At 35.8% G+C, this 25,694-nt stretch overlaps 1 protein-coding gene across 2 annotated transcripts in view; it reads left to right on the plus strand.

Moving 5' to 3' along the window:
• Positions 1-25,694, plus strand: part of UCHL3 (ubiquitin C-terminal hydrolase L3) — a 41,321-nt gene that overhangs the window by 14,088 nt on the left and 1,539 nt on the right. For both annotated transcript variants that reach the window (XM_027674553.1, XM_027674554.1), the window contains 2 exons: positions 22,503-22,578; positions 25,030-25,088. In XM_027674553.1, the coding sequence (XP_027530354.1) occupies positions 22,503-22,578; positions 25,030-25,088 (135 nt within the window). The remainder of the gene's footprint in view (positions 1-22,502; positions 22,579-25,029; positions 25,089-25,694) is intronic.

The raw sequence follows: 25,694 nt of genomic DNA on the forward strand, positions 1-25,694 counted from the left end.
GTGTCATGAGTCCAAGATCAGGGCACAAAGTGGCATTGTTGGGGGGAAAACCAAAATTGAAGCTTCGGGGTTTATATTTGTTTGGTTTGGGGTTTTGTTGTTGTTATTTGTTTGCATTCGGTTTTTTAGCTCTTATGTATCATGGAAGATATTTTCATTTTAGAGTAAAAGAGACAGTAATACTATTTTTAATGAAAGTTGAGGTTTTGATGTTGCAAATTTGTAGGAAAGACTGTAAGATCTATAGTACATCACACAAATGGAACAAACATTTTATGAGAGTTAGAATTCAGGAAAAAAATAGTGCAATACTTGGTTTGCAATTGTCTATGTGCTATTCGTATACAATACAAATTTAGATAAATTCTCACTAATATATATATTTATTAGCATTTATGCCCCAACAGATTGTGTGATATGGAAAGTAACCTAAAAGCTGACAAAAAACCTTAAAATCAACATAAACTTGAACATTCAGCATTTTCCTACTTCAGTTATACTAAGTCTATTTTCCATCTTTCCTGTTCAGATTTCAGTATCTGTTCCACAAAAACAAAAAAAAGATTAGATTGTTGCTAACACTGCTTTGACAGAACCCTTCTATGTTGGGCTGTGACTCCAGCGACTCATCCATTCTCTCTTTTTGTAGTACAGTAGGTGAGGTTTTCTTTCTCTTGTGCAGTGTCTTCTAGACAACGCAGGAGAAAGCAAAGCAGTTCTTTCTGCTCCCCCTTACCTTGTTGGGAAATGAAAATTAGGAGAATTGTTTTAACTATTTCTGTTTAGATACTCAACTTCCTTTGTGGTAATTTCTTTTAAGAACCATACCACTCTTGCTTCTTATCTCTCTCTCTTAATTAATCAAGATTCAATATTTCAAGAAGAATCATCAGAACAAATTTGTATTTCTCTTCCTTTACTAAGTTAGACACTCAAATCTGGTCTGTTTTTTTAATAAATGAGTCTTTTCTAGATGTTCTTTGCAAAGTCAGTGTGAGAGATTATTCCAACAAATTGATGAAGACAGAATCTTTTCCCAAGATCCTTGTAAAAGAGAAACTTCTTTAGTTGTTTTGATGTACTGTGACATTCATTCAGGGAATGGTCTGTCTGTGCAATCTTCTGGCAGATATTATGGAATGATGGGGAAAGAAAATGCAAAGGTGCTGTGTTTCTGAGAGTCTTCTTGAAGATTCAGGAAACATCCTAAGTGATGATGGAATCTCCTAATAAGGGACAGTTAACTTCTTGATCTGCTACTAATTAATTTGTTTCCTGATCAAGATAACCACATTACAAAAGATTAATAATTATGTGGAAAGATGACGACTTTTTTCATAATAGAAACTTACAAGATTTTTCTTAGCAATTATGTCTAAACACAAATATTAAATAGGTAGTTCCCTTGCCAAGTATTTATTAGTACATTTTGTATAACTGTATGTGGAAATAGTTCAATATGGATATTCCTTGGACTAGTAAAATAGGTTTTTCCTGTCTTTTTGTTTTCAAAGTTGGAATAGTACAAAGGTTGAATACATTTCCTAGGACCATTTTTTTGGAATCGTTCTGGTCCATCAGCCAAGGAGGGAAGAAATAAACAAGTTGTCTTACTGCAATATCTAAATTGCTTAGAAATCCTGTCCTACCTATGGTAGTTAAACAGGCAGCAAGGCCTCCCGTCATCTGTACCTGAGGAATTGTTTTACTTTAAAGTACTATTCTTTTTAAGCAAAACAAAATATGAAACATGAATATGCTGAGAATTATAGTTAAGAGTTGGAATGAGTTAATCTCCTAGTCTTTTCCCTTCCACTGGTACATTTTAAATGTCACTGTATAGCTCTTCATGTAGTGGTTGAAGGGACTGATGAACGACGTGACCTTGAAGATGCTGAAGCTACCATATACAGGTCATATGAGGTTGTTGACTTGTCCTGTTGGGTAAGTTGGTGATTTCTTGCACCTTTGGATCAAAAAAGAAGAGAATCCCATTCCTCCTGCATTATGCATCAAAATCTTTCCTTTGAGTAAAGTGGCTTATTTAGTTGCTTAATGATAGTAAATGCTGTAGCTTTGGGACCAGAAAGTTCTTTCTAGGTCTTCTACAGACTTAAAGATTATGAAAACATGCAAGCCTGCTTTTTCTTTGGATGATTAACTTGGCTTGCTTGCTTTGTTAGAATACCTCTGTGGGTAGTTCTGTCCCTTAGATAGGTATTGCATTCTAGTGTCCACTCAAATTCTTCTGAAAGTGTTCCTGAGGCTTAACTGTATTAGACAGAGTGACTTCCAAAAGTGGGATATATGGCTGATATGGTTAGGAAGCTTTGCAACTGCTTTCAAGATTCTGTTGTTCCTTCCACCATGCAAAATGCAACATAACACCATTGAGATAAAAGTAAAATTTTTGAAGGTTTAAAAATAGCACAGACTACAGACAGGTTCTCTTCTGATAATACTGTTTGGTTGGGGTTTTTTTAGTGGGTTCTGAAGTCTCAGATATTTGAGGATTCAGCCTTTAATGCTTCTAAATAAAGCCTTTATTTGTTGATTGCTCCTGACGAGTCTTGCTAAGTCTTCACAAACTTTTTTTATAATCTCAGTGAGTACTTAGTTTTTACAATATGCTAGTGGATTTTCTGTTTTTGTTTCTGTTTCATGTATGTGAATGTTTCAAACCTCAAAATAAAGCAAGTCTAGCTAGAAATAAAAATTAGAAGTAATAGAATACAGCAATGCTATCTTTCTAGTATCTGTGTATTCACTCGTCTGGTGAGTAGGATTTTTTTCTCTTTTAGGGTAATCTGTAATGAGATTTCTTTTTCCTAAATTCCATATGTTTTGAAGAAGAGTTCTCTTTGGAGGAAAAAATCCACATTTGGCAAGATACTACTTGTATAACTTCAATCTTAATGGGCCTCTAGATTCCAGTTCGTAATTGCTGGAAGAGAAGAGTTATGATGGTCAGTTTGTTTCTGGGATGTATCATTACTGTGTGATCTATTCGAATGAAGTATTAAGATGAATCGCTAAGCAACTGGATTGAAAGTGAAAGCTATAGAATGTTCTGCCTTGATGGGTGCTTTTAACAGGCTTCCCAAGTTTGATATCTGTGATTAATTTGTCTGAAAAAAAATTACTGTGTTTCTATCCGTTTTCTCTGACTTTCAGTGTTGCACTTAAAACATTTACAGGCCATCTACAAAGTGAATTAGAACTTTGTATACTCTGGGGTGGTTTTTTGTATTGTTTTTTTAATGAAGTTTGCTGAATTTTTATTAAACTACTTAAATATTTTCTTAAAAATAGAGATTTCTTTTTTTTCTTTAAAGGAGATTAAACTTTAAGAACTATTTTTGCTAATTCATTTCAAGTTTGCAAATTAAAAGGATTATAAATTTGGACTTGCTCTTCAGGCCAGGTTTTGGACCAGGTTCTGTGGCTCCATGTCTCACTTCATTGCCATAGAGCAAATAGGTGAAGCAGTCTTATGGGTGCTTCTACATGTAAAAAATGTAGGTCTGTTTAAAATTACTTTGGTAGCAAAGCAGTAAGATCTGGGAATGGTTCCACAAGAAAGTGTCATGTTGGCTTCAAGGGTGGCTTGATTCTGATCGTGTGTTCAAGTACCATAATGAGGGCAATTAATGTAAGACTCCAGTAACAGTCATTCTGTTTAACTTTATGCTACTGAAGCTTACACTTTCTCAAGTGACAGGTATCTCATATCCTGCCAAAAAAAGGATCTAGGTCTTCACCATAAAGCTTCATAGATGCAGCTCACTCTTTTCTATGTGATAGCTCCTGAAAGGCAGGTGTTGCTGAGACTAGATCATATGCCAGCTACTCAAGATCCTCTTTATTCTCCCATGAGTCTTCTGCTGAGCATATACTTCTGTTTATAATATCTAGGATGTCTGAAGATGTGAAATACAGAACCTGTTTCTTTGGAGAACTGCACACACTTTTAAGCTGATCCTTATATTATTACTTTATGCTGAGCAGTGTTAGTTTTCCCATTTGTTTGTTTTGCTTCTTTTTTTTCTTCTTGTTCTTCCTATGCCTCCTTTAGTGGTTCATGAGCTGCTGAAACCCTATACTGCCACATAGCTTAACACTTCTGATATGCTCTTACAAAAATAGAAAAACACACACCCCTTGAAAAATCACAACCCTTCAAAAATATTAAAATGCTGTACAGTTTGTGGATCTGCATTAGCCATCTAATCAACAGTGATCAGTAATGACTAAGTTATTTGAGGGAGGAAAAGTAGCAATCTATGGAAGTGATCAGGGTTAGGTTCATATCTATCTTTTTTTTTGTATTATTATTTTGGCTTCCTTTCAAAACAAAATAGTAACTATTTTCACATAAGGGATCAGAAAATCTGAGGGGAAAATTTTTTGAAAATGGGAAAGCATGTTATTACATGAGAGTGACATCCAGGTCTAGAGTCTTTTGCAGAGCAAATAGCCTTTTGAATTTGGAGTTGGGAAAGAAATTTATTTTATATTCTACCTACTCATTTGCATTAATAATATAAAGTTATGGTGTAGCTTCCTGTGAGAGCATAGGAAAGGAGGAAAATGCAAATTGTTTAGCTCAGTTAAACAATGATATGCTATGATTGCTTGAGGGAAGTTATTCCAGGTTGAAGATATTATCTGTACTGATTCCTGAAATAAAGGACCTTTTTAATATGTGAGTAGAAAATACTTTTGCTTTGCTGTCTTTCTACTGGCATCTATATCCAGTACTTTTGCAGCTGTGCTTCATTACAGCTTAATCCTACAGTAAGGAAAATGGCAAGCTATGCCACATAAAGTTCTTTTAATTTAAAAGATAAATTGGCTTTTAGTCAAGGAATTAGATCTGGAGAATAATTTGTATTCAATGTCTGCATTTCTAAAGGCTTTGACGTGTTTAACTCTTGTTCAAGTGCTATTTTGGTAATAGTATCTGAAGTTTTAGCTAGCTGCGTGTATCTGTTGAAATGCCTGTTGAAATCATTCTGGATTGTCAGATTACCTACAGTATCTTCTTTATTCCATGAGCTTCCCAAACAGTTTCCTGAAGCAGTTCATCCTTGTAGCCTTGTTGGAGCTAGTGCTGGCACAGAGATGTTACAGGCACACTCCTGGGAGGAGAGGAGAAAGTTTTGACAGGCTAGACTTACATCAGCTTTTGCTTCTGTGGACAGCAAATACTCAAGTAGTTGTGGTGTTAAGTAACTGGCAGGCTGTTTGTGCAACATTGGAGTATCACTAACTGCTGACAAATGGCTTTCCATATCACTTTTTGGTGTAAAGTTTAAATGACGGAGTGAACTTTTTATTATGTTGTGCGGTACTTGCAGCATATGGGACCACTTTTTTGTTTAAGGTTAAAGTTTTTTTGGACAGGGGAGTTTTAGCAAAGGTTATGCCTTACTGCTTAGCAGAATGTGATTTGTGGTCTTTGGGAAGTTTACTTGTTTTAGTGTTGTTACAGCATGGCTCAAAATAATGTTTCAGTCAAGTAAATGAACACAAGCGGCATGGCCACTTGAAATAGCTGTACTGGATATTTGTTAGGGAGTAACAAGAGCTTTTGATTTTTAGGAGAAAATTAGGAGCTCTTATATTTGTGTATTTTCTCTCCTCTTCCTCAGAGGCTGTTAAAAGTGTCCAGCTAAATGAAGTTTAACCTACAGTGTTTCAGTCATTAGTTGCTATGGAAGAGAGAAGAAAACAGAACTGCAATATAAAATATATCAACTATTAAGGAGGGCACAGAAAATACTGGCTTTGGTTCTGTAAATCCTCCTGTTTGGGAGTTTTGCTTTTGTTATTTTAGTACATTTTGTACATCTGTTTACCAACTGAAAGCTTTGGCTACTGGAGCTATATGTTGAGCTAAATGAGGCTCAGAAATGAATGGACTGAGATACTGCATGTGAGCTGCTACTTCAAATGGAAACAACATTCTTGCACCTCATTAGACCTTTATAAAAAATATTGATGGTAGAAAAATCAGCTTTTGAAAATCAAAACTAGTTTTGACAGAGAGTCAAAAGTCACAAATTAGAAGTACTGAAATACTTGCACACATCAGTATGTTTACTTATATACTTTGTGTTCACAAGTATGATCAGGAATATTTTTAACATGGATTGAAGTTGGCAGCTACTAAAAATGCTACCATAGCTTGATTTCTTCCTTAAGTCAAAACATAACTGCAAACTATAGTCTGTAAATTTGTTTAGTGTGCCTTGAGAACTGTAATATTGCTTGGAATGCACTAAGTTAGACTTTGATCACAGTAACAGTCGTTAACATTGGCAAGAACTAAGTAGAGTCAATGCACTCTGTGCCCAACTGCTATAAAACTTGAACTTTCAAAGATCTCTGGTTCCCTGGGGCATATAAATTTATTGTTAGAGAAGAAACATAAAGAGCTTCCCTTTTGCTCCTACCAAGAGAGCAGGATTATGTAGTGGGCTTTTTGTCTTAAATCACCCGTATTCCTCGATGTTTCTTCTAAATAATCCATAGTATTGAAAAGAAACATTTGCATCTTGGGAGAATATAAAATTAATTATATAACTGTTTCTTATATGATTTTTGTTTAGCTTAGCATTACAGAACAAGCATGTAATCTTTCTTGTAAAGGCGGTAAAAAATGTTAGCTGTGGCTAACATTTGCCTAAATGTTTTAGGCAAATTTAGCCATTTAGGCTAAAGTTGCCTTAAAATGTTAGCTGTGGCTTTTTCTCTTTTGCAGTCTACACAGTAGAAGTGTAAAAATAAGCTTTCTAGAATCGTGTGAAGTGTTTTGGAAATTGTACTTGATTAGTCTGTGACTCATTGCATTGCCATGTTATCTAACGTGTCAGTGTTTGAGACATGCATTAATCTGATTTCTATACTGAGCAAATAACTAGTAAGGTATTAATATAGTATTGCTCTGAGTTGTTATTCTGGATCTTACACTTAACTGTTACATCTATATGAAGGAATTCTGATTTCTAGGATGAAACCAAACTATAGAGGATATTCGCACCCATAAAGCAACCCATGAATTTAAATAACAAGTTTATAAGAAATAAGCAAGAAGTGAAAGTACCAAAATGTTTCTACAGTTTTGCATCCAACATCTCTACCAATCAATTGCCATAAGTTTAGTTTTGTTTTTCTTTTTTTTGCATCTCTCCAATCCATAATGCTTCCTGTGCTGTTCTTGCATTATCTGTGAGACAGCAAGCAGCAGGTTATAGCCATGAGTGACAGCCAGTGATGGTTGAGCTCACACTCAGCCTCTTTCCCTCAGCCAAAAGAGAAACGGGTTTGGCTCTCTTTTTTTTAATTTATCCAACAACTAATTTGGGGGGATAAAATTAGAAGAATTTACGTTTCCTAAGATTTGCAACATTTTACCAATATGGCTGAAGTTAGACAGAGAATAGATATTGCATCAACTAACTTTGCTCAAGGAAGCACTCCAAAAATTTAGTATTTGATGTGCAAAAATGCTGTTCAATTTATTAAAGGCAAAAAATCCTGTGGGGAAAAGCTATTTGAAAAAAAATCTAATTAATTTAACTTTTGCAGAATTCCTAATTTGAAATTCTCTTTTTTTGTAATTCCACTAATTTTTGATCACAGAAGTCACCATTGTGATAATCTAGCTTGACTTTTGCCTAACATAGGCCATAGAACTTAAATTTAGGTCTTCAGGGAGAGATAAATTATCACTAATTTTGGAAAGATTTTTTTGGGGTGCTCTGTTCTCACCATTTTTCTTGTCTTTACTCATATGTCTAGCAAAGTAATACTCTTGGGATATTGTCCATTCTTAATCATGGATTGAACTGACATGGAGAATACTGTAAATATTTTTATTTTTACCAGCTGCAGAAAGATTAATTATACTTACTGGTGCGGATGTTGATCACCTAACACATGTAGCTCAATTTGGTTTAAAAATTATAGTCTCTGCTTAAATACATATTGATGCTGATAACTGTAGTGTTCACAAAATAAGTAAGTCTGTGAGGACTGGAGTTTATGACTCTAACTCTCTAAGAATTTGCATGCTGTACAGGCTTTTGTTGCATGTAAGGAAGTCCTAGTTAGGAACAAGGTTTTTCTTGCAATTGAAATACTCATAATGCCTCCAGTTCATGTGACTTCTGTGGTGTATTGTTGGAGATGAGCTCATGAAGCATCTTCTGCCCCTGTAGAATTCTTCCTTTGTCAGGCTCCTCTGTCTAGCTGCTTATCTTGTTATAAAAACTTGAAGAAACTTAATGTCTCTCAAGATTTCACCACCACCACCACAACAAGCTTGAAATGCTGTTAAAAGATTTAAAATACTTGAGAAGTGATACATAGATTTTAATTTGTATATTAAAAAACCCACTAAGGATAATCACTCCTAAGGAAGAAAAACATTTAGTTTGAACTCTAATACAGACCCTTTAAAACATTGTGTTTCACTCAATAACGAGCAATTATTTAAGCAAAGCAAAAAAATCTTCAAAAGGTGATGGGGAAAAATTGTAGATATTAAGTACACCCCCTCTGAATATAATCTTAAAGCTGTAGTAACCATTATATTGCCCATTTGACTGGAAAAGTTGCACTTTTTGTTGTTGATTCAACCTTCCACCATCTCTGCTCCAGGGTTTAGTGTATGGGAACTGTATAACAGTTTGTTGGGAGGAGTTACCGCGCTCTTATGGAACAATGCAACAGAGCAGATGCAGAACATGTGTCAGGGCCTCTGCTCCCAGGGCTGTACCTATGAAACAATGACCAGGACTGAAAGTGTTGTATTTCCTTTTGTTTCCCAAGTTTCCAGTGATGCTGGTATGCGGTTAAAGCTAATTTGATCTCTGTCCCAGTGCAACTGGCATTTCTTTCTACACAGTGACACAACCTCAAAACAGAGGAAAGAAGAAAGCCCCAGTCCAGCATAGTTTGTCAGCTGATAGGCAGGGAAGCTTCCTAAGAGGAAGGTGGCATGGGATTAAAGTTCCCCCTGAGAGGATACCCTGAACTTGAGCTTCCAGATAGATGAATTTTTGTAGCCACTAGCAAGTTAGTCAGTAATATATATTTCTTCTTAGAAAGAAATGGTCATGCAATACCAGATGCTGCATTGTCTTGTCAGATCTTCAGTGCATTGAACTGAGATACTTTGCTGGATTGGGTTCCCCAAGCAAGATGAGCACACAGATCCCTGTTTCTAAAACCTGACAGGTTTGGGCATGGGCCAAGTCGTGAGCTTCTCGGCACTGTCAAACTTCTGCACTTTTAGGTATGTGCAAAAGCACAGCTCTTAGTGCCTGACAAACTTTATACGTGATTCCTTTTAGATCTTAGATTTAAGTGGCTCTAGGTTTTAATAACTGGTTATATATAGGAACGAGTTTTGGATTGGGGCAGATGGTAATTGCATGAACATTTTTTTGAACCTACTCCATGAAGCTTTTAACTTCTTTAGAATGTGTTGTTTGCATTACAAACAATAAACTTAATGTACTTACTGGTTTATATGACAGTAACATTCAATTCTGTTTCAGGGCTTTTGTTTTACCACTTCAGATATCTGGCCTATTATAATTTTCAGCACAGGAATATGTTCCTGTGATCTTTTCGTCTTGTGAAGTTAAACTAATTCTCTCTTCTCTGCAGTTTCTAGCTGTTAATAAGTCTTGTTTGAATAGAGTCTCGAGTTATGATTTGTCTTTCATATTTTAAATTGTAAATGTATCCTTTATTTAAAGATGTATATTTAACATTAATTTCATAGTAATATTGACATGTAATTCTAATTTAATTTTTTTTTTAATATTCAGTTGAAAACAACTTCAGTTCACATAGCTTAATTTGTGCTTATTATTAAAGCAATGCTATTGCAGCCTTGTTAACTAGCCATAATCCAGTATTAACTTTGCTTTTCCAGAATTCCTATACACCGTTTCTGAAAATTTGACTCTTAGAAATGCAAAAGTATATTTTAAATGGAGAGGAAATTTCTCTTTTTTTTAGTTGATCTCACTAGAGGACTCACTAGTACAGGAAGTAAAGGACAAAAAGATTCAATGAATGGAATTTAAAATTGGGAGAAATACTAGAAATATTAAAATATCAATTGCCCTAAACTTCATTCTATGCTATAAATTCAGTTTTGAAAACCTACAGTCTTTTCTGGTCTCGTTACATTCCAGCAAGGGGCATTTTTAATATATTCACGTTATTTTAGCAATATTGTCCAGAAAATAAATTAGTGCTATCAATAAGAATGGTAAAATTGTAGAATTGTGGTAGAAGTGGTAACAAAAGTAAAAAACGGTTTATGAAAAAATCTTTCAATATTCTGGTCATCTCTGTACTGTTAAACAAATCTTAAATTTGGTATCGTTCAAAGTCTTCTAAATGGTTTTATAGTAATTACACAGGAGTGCTAAAAGAAATTTTTTTGGAGCAAAAGTATACAGTTTAACAGCTTCCACTCAATGGAATGTATCAAAGCCAGAGTAAGTTCATGCTCTTAGCAAGGTTTTTTGGTTTCATTTTAACTCTTTCTCAGTAAACAGGTACTGTATTGCAGATTCTTGGAAGATTTACCAATCTTGTCTGTTTGTAAGCTGGCAGCAGCTTACAAAATTGTACAATATACTGTGGTGTCTTGCCTTTTATCATGAACTGTCTAGTCAGCAAAGCTCTTAAATTTCTGCCCCACAGCAGGTTCTAATCTTGCAGGTTCCTCCCTCCATAGGGAGGTCTGAGGGCTGTGAGGACTTCTAGAAGCAGTGTTTTATCAGTCATCTTTTGGAATTTCCTTAAGCATGCTGAGAATAAATTGTTTTTAAAGCCATCTGATATGTAATCTAAATGTAAAATGTCTCAGATCAGTTCTTCAAGTGAAGAACATGGAAAAAAAAATCAGTAGTAGAGATAAATTGTAATAGCCATTAAACTCTTGTAAGTTTCTCTTGTAGAAGAAGTATAAAAGTATTGTCATTGCTAAATTCCTCTTGATTCATGTAGTTGCATTTTTGGCTTGGAAGTTTTCTGGTTTTGTCTTCTTTTATGAGGAGCTGCTGATATGTAGGGGTGGATCAGGATGCTTAAAATTCAAAAAACCCAAACTGTGACAAACCTGGGGAAAACTATGTTCTCTGGACAGGTTATGAGACTTGGTAACACTCCATGTTTATCTTGGAGCTCCACAGTTTCTACTGTACTTGATACTTGCTCTTCATGAAGAATTCCTAACCTTGTCTTCATTCTTTAAGGTCAGCAATGTGGGAGCAGAAAGAACCAATTCATTGTCCCATTCTTGATAGGATAAAGAAAAAAAACCAAAACCCTAAGATCAGTTGCTTCAAAAATAATAAATTATACAAAGAAAGTAAATAGTTTTGACTGGCACTTATGCATTGATTAACGAGTGAACATATTTTCTTTTTTGTTGAAGCTATGTAATGATTTGTTTTCACAGCCCCTACTACAGTCATTCCATTGAATGCATAATTTGGGGTATACCTTAAGGAACTGCAGTTTCTATGCTGCCTGCATAACTTTAATGGATTTGCAAGCAGCTGGCAGGTCTCAGTGCAGATAAGTCAGGTATCACTGAGTATGTTTGCTAGCGGGTCTCTGCAGGGATTGGTTCTAAGATCTGTACTGTACATCTATACTGTTAAACAATGTGGAAGACAATAACGGGCTGACCTAATTGCAGCCTTCCAAGTACCTGAAGGGAGCCTACAAGAAAGCTGGAGAGAGACTATTTACAAGAGATGTAGTGACAGGACAAGGGGAAATGGCTTCAAGCTGAAAGAGAGTAGGTTTAGGTTAGATATTAGGAAGCAGTTCTTTACTGTGAGGGTGATGAGGCACTGGAATAGGTTGCCCAGAGAAGTTGTGGATGACTGATCCCTGGAAGTGTTCAAGGCCAGGTTGGATGAGCAACCTGGTCTGGTGAAAGGTGTCCCTGCCCATGGCAGGGGATTGGAACTAGATGATCTTTAAGGTCCTCTCCAACCCAAACCATCTTATGATTCTATGATTAAAATACACCCAAAAACCTACAGGCAGTGTAAAAAGATCAAAATATAATAAAGCACCAGACATCAACACAGGACAATCTGGATTGCCCTTTAGATTAGCTTCAAAGAATGGAGTAATATTCTGAAGCCAAATAAAAGCTGTGTAATTAATACAAAAGATAAACTTTATTTCTTGACAGAAGGTGAGGGGGTCATCTAAAGATGACATTGGGAAAGTAATGGTGGATCATGATATGCTAAAGGTGAGCTCCTTGTTTGACATCGTGGCCAGATGAACTAATGTAATCCATTTTTCCATGTTCATGTGATCATTAAGAAGGACTAGAAAAGTTGCCTTTGTATTTAGCACAAATGTATTTAGTAAATATGTTATTTACTGTCTCTAGCTATAGACAGGATTGATGGAATATTTTATTCTGTTTTTTTTTCAGTAGTAATAAAATTGTTAAGCTTGAATGTTTGTTTTTGTTTTGTATGTCTGATTCAAACAAAACTTGAACTTGTTTGGTCCTGTGGCCTGTGTGGGACAGAAGATCAAAACTAAATCATCACAATGGTCCTTTCTGATCTTAATATATTTACTATAACTTTGTCAGTTGGAGCTGAGAGTCATTTTTAATACTTCTGTGGTCTTTCTTCTAATAGTAACAATTTGAATGGTTTAACATAGTCCTACTGCTTCCACGGATACTAAAGGGATCCTGAGTGTTAATGGCAATACTGCCACTGGCCTGCTATTTTAGAAGAATAGGTGAAAAACTTAGGAAGTTGCATACCTCACCACGGTAAGCTTCCCTTCTCCTTTGCTTTCCTTTTATGTTAGACATGGAACAGTAAAGAAACTCTGGGCTCTGTTACAATAGTAATTTGATTCATTTTAAATCCCAGAGTAGCACAACCTAGTTTTCCCAAATTACCAAAGAACTGTTGCTCACAGCTTTTGTAGCTGTAGACAAAACTGTTTCATTCTCTGTTTTCAACTATTCCTTCCATGAGATGATACTTAAATCCCTTCCCTCCTCACTTTCCAACAGTCTGTCTCTTGAATGAGTCAGTTAACTTGTATTCATATTATAAAGTTCCCTGGGTGTGAATAACCTCTAGCTTATCTGATTATAAACTTGATATTTGGACGATGTCTTTGCTTATTCTCAGTGTGCCTTTGTCTTCTCATTCAAATTCAACACACTCTTGATTATTATCTGTGTGATTTGAGCAGTTAAAGGACAGTATACTAAATAGTGGACATTTTTGCAGTTGCCTTTTTAGGGATGTTGCTTCAAGTTTAAGTGGGCTAAGTATGTTCTTTTTTAATGTTTATGTAGTCGTCATCGTCCTCGCTGTCTTCACCACCATCCTCATCGCAGCCTCAGGTTAGCCACAGCAGAACGAAGGCTTCTCCATTGTGTCACTCTGCATCCCTCTCCTGGGCCAAACGTAATCATGTAGGTCCTGCAAAGGCTACCAGTCCGTCAATCCGTCTTCGTCGTTGGCGGCCCTTGATACGCCTTCCATCTGTTGGGCTTCATTCTGTTGTAAGTGTAGTCCATCTTCAGTCTTTTCTTACTTTGACACGACTGGCCTTCTGCCATGTAACTTCGGTCTTCAAGGCATCATTTTTTGTTGGGGCCTTTTCTCAACCATTCTTAGGATTTCTTTCTTCCTGGGTTTTTTTTTCCCCCTTCCCCCCATGTCGGACAGCAAAAGTACATCATTTCATGCTTTGCTGTCCAGGTATTTTTGATTCAATACACATGCCAAATCATTTTCAAAGCATAGAGGAAGTCTGCCTTTCATAAAGTGGCTTTTTTTTTTTTTTGCCATAGGCTCCACATCCAGCCTCTTCTTTTCACCTCATCTTCATGGCCTTTCATTTGGATGTGCTAAGGGGCTTCTAATTCTTTGTCACGTGATATTATTTCTTCTGTGTTTGAGACCTGGTTAAAGTTCTCTTATGCTAAACCTAGTCTCCTTTTCTTTCATTAAGTCTTGCTTAATGGTCCCTGGATATTTCAGTAAAGATAAAATGTTTACTGTAATCCCAAGGGGCTGGTTACTTTCTCAGTTGACATCTGTTTCTTTATCCAGTTTGTACGCATACATTCTGGTTTAAGATGAAGACATTCTAATCAGAAAAGCTTGTCATCAAATGCTTATACTTTTTTTCTTCTTCACTCACAGACCACAAATGTATCTTGAAAATCTGGAAAAAAAATTACATGCACAGAATAACCAATATTTCTAAACTGTCCTATGACCACCAACAGAAACACCAAACTGAAAGAGTCATTCTGTTGTATTCCATCCTGCTTTTAAGGAGTGATCACACTTTCAGTGCACACATGTATAAAAAAAGTCTTGATACATAGAAGTGAGTGGTCTTAAATACAAAATTGGGACTTGATTTTGTTTTTATCATTCTTTGATAGTGACCACATTTCACCTGTGTTACTAGAAATTCTTCATTGAGGTATATGGATCTTTTACTGAGGTGAAATAACTATTTCTGACGGTGGTCCGTTTTCTTTTTCATTCATTCCACATGTGGAAATCCTTAATGTTTTACTGCTATTAAAAATTAGTGTCAAATGCTTCCATTTCTTTATAGATTTTATATTTTTATCCTGATAAGTATCTTAGGATGAGACCTCTTCCCAGACTCCTTTCTCTTCATGCAAAGGATAATTACTATTATGAACTATTAAGCTCTCTTGTAATATTCAGAAGTATGGAACATTCTTGATGTTATCATTTGGAGCTAGTTAAATACCTTGAGATTTCAGGAGGCGTGGAGTTAAGCACAGAGTTAAGTTCTCCCCAACTCATGCTTCTTCCTCCCCCATTTAATATTTATTTCATTGACATTGCCAAACATCTGACATTTTACCTGGGGATTTTGTTGTTTAGCAAAGCGTGGAAAATTCTATGACATATTTCTGTAATTTGAAACTGGATTCTTGTATGAATTTGACTTTTATAAGCTTGTTGTTAACAAAAGACTTCTTGAGAAAGACTTGAGCTTGAGTGTGCCTGCCTAGAACGAAAGCATTAATTGACCATGAGTTTACTTCAACAATAAATAAATGATGACTTATCTAAAGATGGACATCACAGCATAACCTGTAGTGATTATAGCAGAGAACAAGTAGAGAGTTTTAATTACTTCAGAAAATGTCTAATTCAACTCCTCATCCATTGGCAGTGAGCATTTGCTTTAAAAATGTTTTTAAAAAATTATAAAGTAAATAGCCTTCAATACATTTGTATTAGGCAAAACAGAAGCTTTCCATTAAAAAGTTTTAAAATATTACTCCTTAAATCCCCTGAGACCCTGTCTTCATCTGACAGATTAAAATTGTAAGTCCTATATGTAAAGATTTATCACTGAATACTATATAGTTTAGTATCTGTTGGTAACTGCATTGCTCTCATCTTTACACTTTTGTATAACATGCCTTTCCAAGAAAATTTAAGAACACACAACTTAGATGTAAATTAGTTTAATATACAAGAAACCAGACAGCATTTTTGGCAATAAAGCTGCCTCAGGTTGCTTGATAAAATTTGAATGACAAGGTAGTATTTATTGTCCTATCAACAAATATTATTAGTACAGCTCTGATCATTCTGCTAGATGTACAAAGAGGCCGAATTGGTCTCAGTGTTGTATTAGACCAACCTATGAGAAATATATGGGCATTCTAATATTGCTTTTATTGAGAAGTCTGTGCTCTTCAAGGGGGAGAGGGGAAAGCATGCTGTATATTGTGTTTAAAATAGAGTTGAACTTTCTCGTAGTTCTAAATACATTTCTACTACTAAAACATTCACAGATAGGCAGTAGATTGTTTCAAAATTTAGAGCAAAAGTCTTAATGCTGGGAGACTCTCTTTATGCTCTTTAAATAAAAGCACTTTCCCTACTTTAAAACTTTCCTTGACTTCAGTGGTGGTTGACCTTGGATACAGATGCCCACCAGGCTGCTTTATCACTCCCCTTCTCAGCAGGCCAGGGTGGAGAGAAAATAAGATGGAAAAAAATTCATGTCAAGATAAAGTGAGTTTAATAAAGCAAAAGCTTCACATGATAGCAAAGGAAAACAAAAGGTTTATTCTCTACTTCCCATCAGTAGGCAATGTCCAGCCACTTCCTGGGAAGCAGGGCTTCAGTATGCATAGTAGTTGGTCAGGAAGACAAATATCGTAGAAATGAATGCCTGCCCCCCTTTTCCTCCTCCTTTCTGTTAGCTGTTATTGCTGAGCAGATGTCAGATAGCAGGGAATATACCTTTAGTCAGTTTGGGTCAGCTGTCCTGGCTATGTCCCCTCCCAAGATCTTGACCACCCCCAGACTACTACTGATGGGGGATTACAGAGACAGTGTTGACACTGTGCCAGCACTGCTCAGCAGTAGCCAAAGCACAGGTGTGTTTACCAACACCTTTCCAGCTACCAATGCAGAGCACAGCACTGTGAGGGCTGCTGTGGGGAAAATTAACTCCATCTCAGCCAGACCCAATATGCTTTTTTAGAGTAGGTCTCCAGATGAATTAAGAACATACAATAGGAGGAAAAAAAATCAAAAATACTGTCCTAAAATGTTCTATATAAATCTGATAAATTGCAGAAGTGGCAAATTTTTAAGCTCATGTAACAACCTGCTTCATTAGTAACGCTGACTTTTCCTCAATCCCTGTCATTTCCTCTTGTTCTTCCAGCTTATCTGTTCTTTTAGTATCTTTGCTTGCCTTTCATTTTGCTGCCTTTTATATTCAAGCTAATTTCCTCATTCTGTGAATCTTTTCTACACTTTTCTAATTTGAAAACATGCTCTTTGTTTTTTCACATTTACTTTCTAAATCAGACTGAAGTTTCTGTTCTTTAAAGAAAAAAACAGGAAATACCTATTTAGAGCAGCATACTTCCTCTTGCTTATGGATCTAAAATGTGTTTGTATAAGTATTCTGTATCCAGATACTCTGATCCTTGATAGAACCTATCTATGAATTTCACCTTCTTGCTTGATGTCCTCCCATTCAAAATCAGATGCTACTAGTCCAGTAGCTTGGAATTGTACCTCACCTGACACTTGCGTATACTAGCTGTGGTTGATGACATAGAGGTAATAAGCTCGAGACAGCTCGCCTACCATGGCAGCAGACCAGAAAAATACTAAGGCAATGCTTGGCAAAGGAACTTCTTTTCCATTTTTGTGCCAGCACTCAAGACAGTCCCTCAGCACCTTTCTCACTGAAATTCTTATTCATTATTCTGGGCAAGGGATACTTTGAGCTGTGCATGTTCAACTGTGAAACTCCAGAGCATTTCAAAACCATAAACTCACTGCAATATATTGAGCATGAATAGAGGTGTCACTGTTTCGTAAGAATGAGCCAGAAATAATCTTGCTAAAACTTGTGATCATCATTCCAGTGGTTTTTGTTTTAATTGCAGTACTTCAACCAAGATTCAAATGCCTTTCACAGTCTTACACGGTATATTTGCCCAAGCATGTTCCATGCTGCAAAATGGAAAATACAGGCACCTAATCTACCCAATAGCAATTGCATCACTTTTTCCCCTTTACTTCAGAATTTATTGAATCTAAACCAAACTTCATTTTTTGATACTTTTTTTTTTGCTTCTTGTAACTCATTGTGAGTGAATTTGTATATTTAAACTCCCAAGGTTTTCCTTCTCTTAGACTGCAATTACTTTTGTCATGATTTTTCAGTTGGATGTATCTGAAATTTTTATTCCTCAAGGTTCTGCAAAATTGTCTTTTCCGTATCAGTCTTTAGTGCTCTTCTTCCAGAACCCAACACATTTCTGATGCCATTTTCTTGACGTAACACAAGTGGTGGTTTTTTCCTTTCCCAGTCACTACTTGTGTTGCAAAGCATTCTACTAAACTGGTTTGTGAGGCTTCTTGCTTTGTGCCTTTCTCTCCAAAGCAAGTGTAAGGAAATAGTAAAAGTACAAGATTTAGTTGGAAGAAGTTCCTGAAATCTGTCATGTAACATTGAATCTGCTTTTATAATGTGGTCTTTCATAAATTTTAAGCAGGATGTGGTGAGGCTTGTTCAGTAGATCCCTGAGAGGAAGACAATTTTTTTTTCCAATTGTGAGTTTGTCCCAGAAATGCAGCTTTAGGGAAAAGAAACTGGTCACACATCAAATTTTATGAACAGTTTTGTTTTAACTTAGCAACATTTGAAGAACAAAGGATTTCAAATGTATGAAAATTGAATATTTTCTTTTAGATTGGGATAATGGTCTAAGTGCATTAGCAAGATAAGTTTGAAGAATTATACTTGATTGGACAGGTTGATACGATTAAGCAAACAGTGATATGGGGTGTACCATTGAGTTTCTGAAGTTTAGTACAACAACTGGAAAGAATGTTTTAGTTCATGAGGAGAGTTTCACGCAGTAGTGAAAGGTAAAATTAAAGGAATTTCTCAGTACAAGAAGGAGTAGGAAGGATTATTGTTTATATAGTAAAAAGTTTGGAAAGTACCATTGTAATTACCAATTTGAAATGGCTAGTGAAAAATAGAGGAAGGAATGTAGATGTTCTGTTTCAATACCATCAACTAACGAGTATTGACCTGAGACAAGTCAATTAAAATTGACTTCTCACAGTAGTCAGCAATTGTTTATTATTCAATTTGAATGTATAGGTTAGCAGAGAAGGCAGTTAAATCCTCTGAAAAACTGGGACTTGGTCATTTAAGTGCTTTTAATGTGGTATACAAAATTAGAGGGCATGACAGCCTTGGCTGTCACTTTTGTATGTGAGGCTGGGTATTCATGAAGATATGCTCTAATATTTTCATAGAGCATTACCTCAGTTACTTGAATAAAAATTACAGTTGAGATGATGTTCTCAAAACCATCACTTTGAGTGCTAAACTTTCTTCTGTTTTTCTTCTTTAAATCACTTTCAAGGCTTCTGGTCTTTATTTTTCAGGATGGATTTTCTTTTGAAGAAGTAAATTGGAAAAGTGATGTCTACTAACCCATACTACCAAAACTTATTTCTTATACCAAGGTTGCAACCATAACATAAGTTTCTGTAAGGTGTCCAAGATGCTGGTATTTGTCCTCTTTCTGTCTTTTCTGGATGGGAAAAAAAATATGAATTTTCTTGACTGTGTGCTACGGCACTTCAGAAGACTTGAAAAATGAGTCTTGAATCCCACAGGTTAATTCCAAATCCTGATTAGGCACATCTTATTTAGACTCCTGTGTTTTTCTTTTTCCTTGTGGTTTATACATACATGCGGTCCTTTAAATCTGCTGTCTCCTTTTGCATACTAAGTGGACTTCTAACTGAAAAAATCTAGAGGAACAGGTCATTGCAACAGTTGACTGATGTTTGTGTTACTGAGGTCTTTGACAAGAAGAACAGTCAAGAGAAAATCCTCTGTAACTGTTCTAAAAAATACTATCTAGTGATGAACGTGCAGGCAGACTTCTTAAAGATATGTTCTCTTGTTCTCTTAAGCACTCACACAGACAGTTTTTATTAGAAACTTGAAAACTTGGCCAAAGGCGTAGCTTTTCAAGGAGACCATAAAAGACATCTCCCTGGAGCTGACATTCCCTCTTTTTTCCGTTCCTTTGAAATTTAAAATCTTCTGATTCAAGTGTTAGGATTTCCAGAGCTTCCCAGTGAAGTAAAAATTGGCCTGACTAGGCTTCTTTTCATGTGGAGGGTGTGCGTGTTTGTGTACACATGCACACATATGTTTAGGTTTTTATCTCTAAGGAGGGGATAGGTGGGGAGATTTTGAATCAGATTCATCACATTAGGAAAGTTTAATCCAGTTACTTGTTTGCCTAAGTTATAAGCAACAGATTTTTATAATATAAAGTTTTAGGTCATCATGACTGTTCAGGCCCCCTATGCTTATGATTATGCAAATAATTCTCTGTCAAAAGTACTGAAATCCTAATTTTTCAAGAAATGTAAAAGATCTACTTTACTACTATCTAGACTAGATGAAATCAAATCACAAGGGAAGGAGAATGCCTACATTAGAATATATGGTGGAAACTTTAATAATGGCATGGTACTTTCATTCTCTCTCTGAGGCTGGGGAATTAAAAATGTAAAAACACAACATTTCTCATGGGTTGTGTCAGTCGCAAAATGAAAGCATGTTATTTAGATTAGTCATATACAAAAACTCAGCAGGATTCTATAGGATTCTGTCTCTAAACTCTATGAAAAGTTAATCATGCTTTTTTTGATGGCTTCCCTGTCTGTCTTCTTTTTGTATACAGGCTCAACATTCCAAGCATGCCAATTGTGTCTCTCTATAGAAAGGGTGTTTATTAGAATTTGACAGAGAACCTACCCTCAAAATGGTCAAAGGGGCAACTATATTTTGGCCTAAATGTGATCAAAATCAAATCCTAACATGTCAAAGTCCTTTGAAATAGTGATACTTTGTATTCTTCTACTTCATGTCACTTTGAGCCCAGGTAGAGTATGTTCAGCTTTTAAATGCTAAGCCATTTCCTTCCTAAAGTTAGACTAACTGGTGTAGTCTTCCCCTAACCCTGAAATTCCTTAAGCCTAGATTTCTGAGTTGGTAGGTTTAATGGATAAGTGAACATCTGTGAATTTATATGCCTACAAAGGGAATTAGATGACAATGTGGGATTTTACAAGGATGCTCAGCTTTGCCTGCCTGCACATTTTTGTAGCACCACAGTTTAGATGTCTTTAAAAAGTTGGTTGATCAGTGGGAGTAACAAGATTCCATTGGTTGTTAGCTACTGTCTTGTGTGGTTTTCAGAAAGTTAGAAATCCTGTGGTCCTTTGAAGTTTGCAACTGGAGTATCCAAGTTCTTGTTTTTCCTAAGCCCTGGCCTTTGTAAAACAAAATTATCAGAAGCCATTTCACTTAGACTGCTTGGAGTTCTGGTGGGAAGGTCCTCTTGTTCCTTTGATAGCTGCCTCATCTTCAGTGGCTGGAATGTTCTTTCTGGAAGCAGTGATGAAACAGGGTATTTGGGCCTTTGACACTTCAGCTGGTCACGGAGGTAACTCTCAAATGAGAGTGAGGGGAGATTGTGTGGGTTTTTGGTTTATTTTTATTTTTCTCTCATTTAGAGCTTGCTACGTAGAAATTCTGTAAGCTGATGGCGGTTCCTCCTTAATGTTGTGTTCCTTGCCCTTCTTGATGTATTAAAGGACTTATGGTGACTTCTTGTCCTTTGCTTTATTGTTTTGGTTGCTAAATTTCTTCAGTTTATAGCATCTTTTTAAGTCTTTTCTTATGACCTCAGGAAAAAGGAACCTTTAAGCCAGTCTTGAAAAGATGATGCAACTGTAAGATTCTACAACACATTTTACACTCTAATATGTTTCCGGCAAATTTTTACGCTTTTGGGATCTTTTAAGGATCTTTAGCAGTAATTACAAGATGAAAGAAAATGGCATGAAATGTATTTTCTTACAAGTCAGATTCTTGATAATGAAGAAAAACTGAGGTGCTTTTTCCCATTCGCTCAAAACAGTATCACTTAAAATTGTGGATTGAAGTTCAGATGCAGACTGGACAGAATGATGAGGAATTAACACCATCAATTGCTATTGAACACAACAGTGGTGATGCTTCTTTTGGCTCAGAAGTTCAAAAACCACTGCTCAGTGGATGCTGGGAATGTGTGTTGGTGGAGCACTATGCTGTGCATGCCCAATGTTCTTCTGAAAAAACTTTTGCTTGCTGTGGTTGGCAGTGCAGTACTGGGTTAGATAGATCTTTACCAACTGTAACCATTTTTTATGTTATGCCCCTTCGTGCTTATGTTATGCACTTCAGTCCTCTCTGGGTATAGTTACTATGATGCCTTTTTGAAAATTCAGTCTAGGCACCTCTGGTTGTTTTCTTTCCTCCCCCATTTAGGATGTGTTAGCTGTTTCTTTTGATTGCCTGTGAAGAGGGAACAGGTTAAATCAACTGTGCTTGGCTTATGAGGAAAAAAATATTTTGACCAAGTGAATATTTTCAGTTCTAAAATATTACAGGTTTCAGAGTTGAGCCATGCATCAATTTATTGTGGGAGATGGGTTAGTGAAGGAGTTGCTATTTATATGAATATCTATTTTTGATGTTAATGTATTTGACCTGATTCTACTTTTAATTCAGTAATGAAAAATACAGCTTTTGTGTAGAGCTATAATCGGAAATAGTTCCAGATACTTTACTGCATGTATTCTTACTGGTCTGTGCATTGCAGGCAGCTTCTTCATATTCCAAAATGATCTGCACTGACTTCTGCCATTCTGTATAGATCCAGACTCACTTGTGATTTCTCTCGTCCAAGTGTTTTGCACATTATGATGATATGTGCTCATTAACCATATTGTGATACGAGTTTTAGTGAACAGAATTTCTTTTTTTCTTGTTTTGTCTTGCAGGCACCAAGTATAGATGAAAAAGTAGATCTTCACTTTATTGCTTTAGTTAATGTAGGTGGTCATCTCTATGAATTGGGTAAGAACACCTTTTTATCTGCTCTCTCCATTTGTTTGAAACAAATGCAAATAGTGATTCTGTTAACTGTCAAAGTTCAGGAGAGATTTCTTGATGTTATATAGGGCTGAGGTTCTTTTCAGCTGCATCTTAGGATCTGGGGGTTTCTGTTAAACAATTGTAGCCTTCTTCCCCTTATTTTTTTTCTTTTTGGTTCTCTTTCCCTTAACTCTCTCCTATTAAGATAAAATGGTACAGAATACTAGACTGCCTCAAAACTTCTGTTATAATTTATAAGGACAGGAAGCAAGAAAAAATTGATGAACACTCAAAATTTCAGAGGAAACTAGTTATATTTATGTTCCTGCATTGCTTGTATTAAATTAACTGTGTGCTGCTTTAGAAATGTTAGCTGTACTATTAAGTAGCATGATACTGTTTAAACTGAAAGTGTGTAGTCAGGGTACCAACAGATATTAATATTCTGCAACTCATTTGTAATAGGCTGGTCATTTGTTTCCCTCTACTTTTTTGTGGTCATTAGTCCATTCACTGTAGAACAGTAGTGTTTATTTGCTGAATTACAGCTTTTTTCCCCCCTTCAGATTGTGTAGCACTTCAGTTCTGCTCTGATATTCTCTAATGACTCCAATCTTAAATATGTTGCTGGGCAACTCAGTTTTGCTGCAGGCTCTTCAGAAAACCAGCAAGTAGATCAGCATTTAAAAACTGCAAGTCACTGGTCTTTTCTATCATGATTTTTGCAGTATTTTATGGTTATAACATTTTCATCGTTTGAAAATCAACATGTAATTAAGCAATGCCCTTAACTAATCACAGGCTGGGGCATAAGTGGTATATCAGAAGTCCTTATGTTAATATTAAGTTCATCTAAGGGATATTATCAGGGATTAGTTATGAACAATAGGCACACATTTCTGTATTTTATGATCCTGTGTGTCTGTCAGTGAACTAGATCAAAAAGGTAAGTACTGTAGGATACAATATAAATGTTTTATGACTAAATTTCAAGGCATGGTGAATGGCTTGCTCTTCTTTCAGTGATGTGCTATTTCCATAATATGTTTTCATTGCCTATTAATTTACTCTGCTTAAAATGCAAACTACATACTATGATGACCATGTTTAGCTTTTTCTGTAGGTATGATGCAAGATAAAATCCATTTGAATTTTTTTCTTAAAATTAAAAAAAAATAGAAAAAGAAGAGGCATTTAGCTCTGCTGTACAGTGGAATGCCAGTAGTACTATTTTTTTGTTCTTAAAATAACTTCTTTCTGTACCAGCGGAAGGAAGCAAAAAAAACAAACTTAAAAGTAGGAAAATGAGAGAAGGTTTTTCAATTGATTCACTGGCTTCAGTCACCGTGGGCAGCATGTGGGCTTTGGAAGGCAGAAAATGCTAAGGAAGCACATGGATGCTAAATGCTTGTGATGTTTTTGCCATAGAAAACACGTTACTTATAGTCACATGAAATTAAAATGCTGTTCTGCTATGATGTATGTAAAAAACCCCAAGAATCGAATCAAACTTAACTTGCAGCAGTTCAGAGCATTCATTTCTGTTTCCCTGGCATTTTCTGAGGGTTTTGCATTGTTGTATCTTCAGTCATCGTTGTTACAATAGTGAACAATCTCTTGCTCATGCAAATCCAAAAGTTTGGAGTTTGGAAGTATTGTCAACTTTGAAGGCATCTTTGGAGAGGGAAAGGTCTTTTACAGGGAGGACAGAGCCAAAAGGCATTTTGGTCTAGCAAATACTGAGGATACCCTGACATATGTTTTCATACTGTTAACTCTTTGAAAGTAACCTTAAACATATTTCTATGAATGAAATTATTTTTCAAATTATGATAATGATAGCATTATTATATTGCAAATGGGAGAAAAAAAATAACTATAGCAACCCTTTTTAAAAGCTATGAAAGTACATAATACTTAGAGCTACTAGGTTTATTTGCTAATTTATTTTAAATGAGAGAAACATTTCAGATATGCCAGACTCTTCAAACTGGTAGGTTTGTTACTCGGTTCGGTCACAGAGTCCCTGATCACAGCTGTCAAAGACCACAGATGTACAGCTGTCTGTCTGAGTAAATCCATCAAGCGTAGTTGAAATTTTTCTACTCTACTGGAAAAACTGAAGTATTATACCAGCAGTAAAACAATAGCAACTTACAGCCTTGAAGTTTTCAAATAAAATATTAAAAAATATTTCATAGTTTGGATTATTTTTTAATGTAACAGACTGTACATAATGATACTGGTTGAAGCAGTCAGCAGTGGAGGAGAGTCGAGGGAAAAGCTAGCTGCATGTGTGATTCCTTTATGAAAAATAAGATAGCATTTTTGAAAGTGAAGTACAAAAAATGTGTTCAAATAGTTTTAACTGGAAAAATGAAGCTTTTATAATCTTATAAATGTGCTGTTCAATCCTGCTTTGTCTTTCAACAGATGGGCGCAAGCCATTTCCAATAAACCATGGGGAAACCAGTGACGATTCCTTTTTAGAGGTAGGAATAGAGAACCTTCTTAAATGGGGTTATACAAAATTCCTGCTATATTTCCACAAAATTTATAGAATACATATATATGAGAATACTTATACAAGTCTTGCTGTATTTATGGTTGGATGAGAAATAGAGTGAGTGGGATGGTAAGACAAAATTAGTTTTACTCAGTTCTAAAACCAGATATTTTGGAACACTTACGTTGTAACTCTGGATGACAGAGTATCATAACATAAGAAATGTCAGAAAGGTTGATTATAACAGAAATTCAGACTGACTTGTCTTCTGTGCTGAGATTTGCATATACCCCTGCTCCTTTCAAGTACACGAGACAAAGTTATCAGATTGAAAACTTAAAATTTTTCATTCTCTTTCCTTTGGTTTAGTTATAGTTTGATAGGTGTCATACTAGACAGAAGTTGATTTTCTTTCTGAGTCATGCTAATAATCATTCTCTAGTTTCACAGCTTCTTTTGAGTGCTTCTTTTTGTCAGGAGCTGTTCAGCTGAGAAATTAATTGGAAAGTTGGGAGGATAACTGTCATCCCCACAGCATGATACGAAGTTGAAGTTGAGAGAAGGCAATGCATAGATCTGACTATTATGGTAT

This window comes from Neopelma chrysocephalum, unplaced genomic scaffold (genome assembly GCF_003984885.1).
Source record: "Neopelma chrysocephalum unplaced genomic scaffold, ASM398488v2 Primary Assembly neopelma1_25, whole genome shotgun sequence".
In the NCBI taxonomy this organism is placed as follows: domain Eukaryota; kingdom Metazoa; phylum Chordata; class Aves; order Passeriformes; family Pipridae; genus Neopelma; species Neopelma chrysocephalum.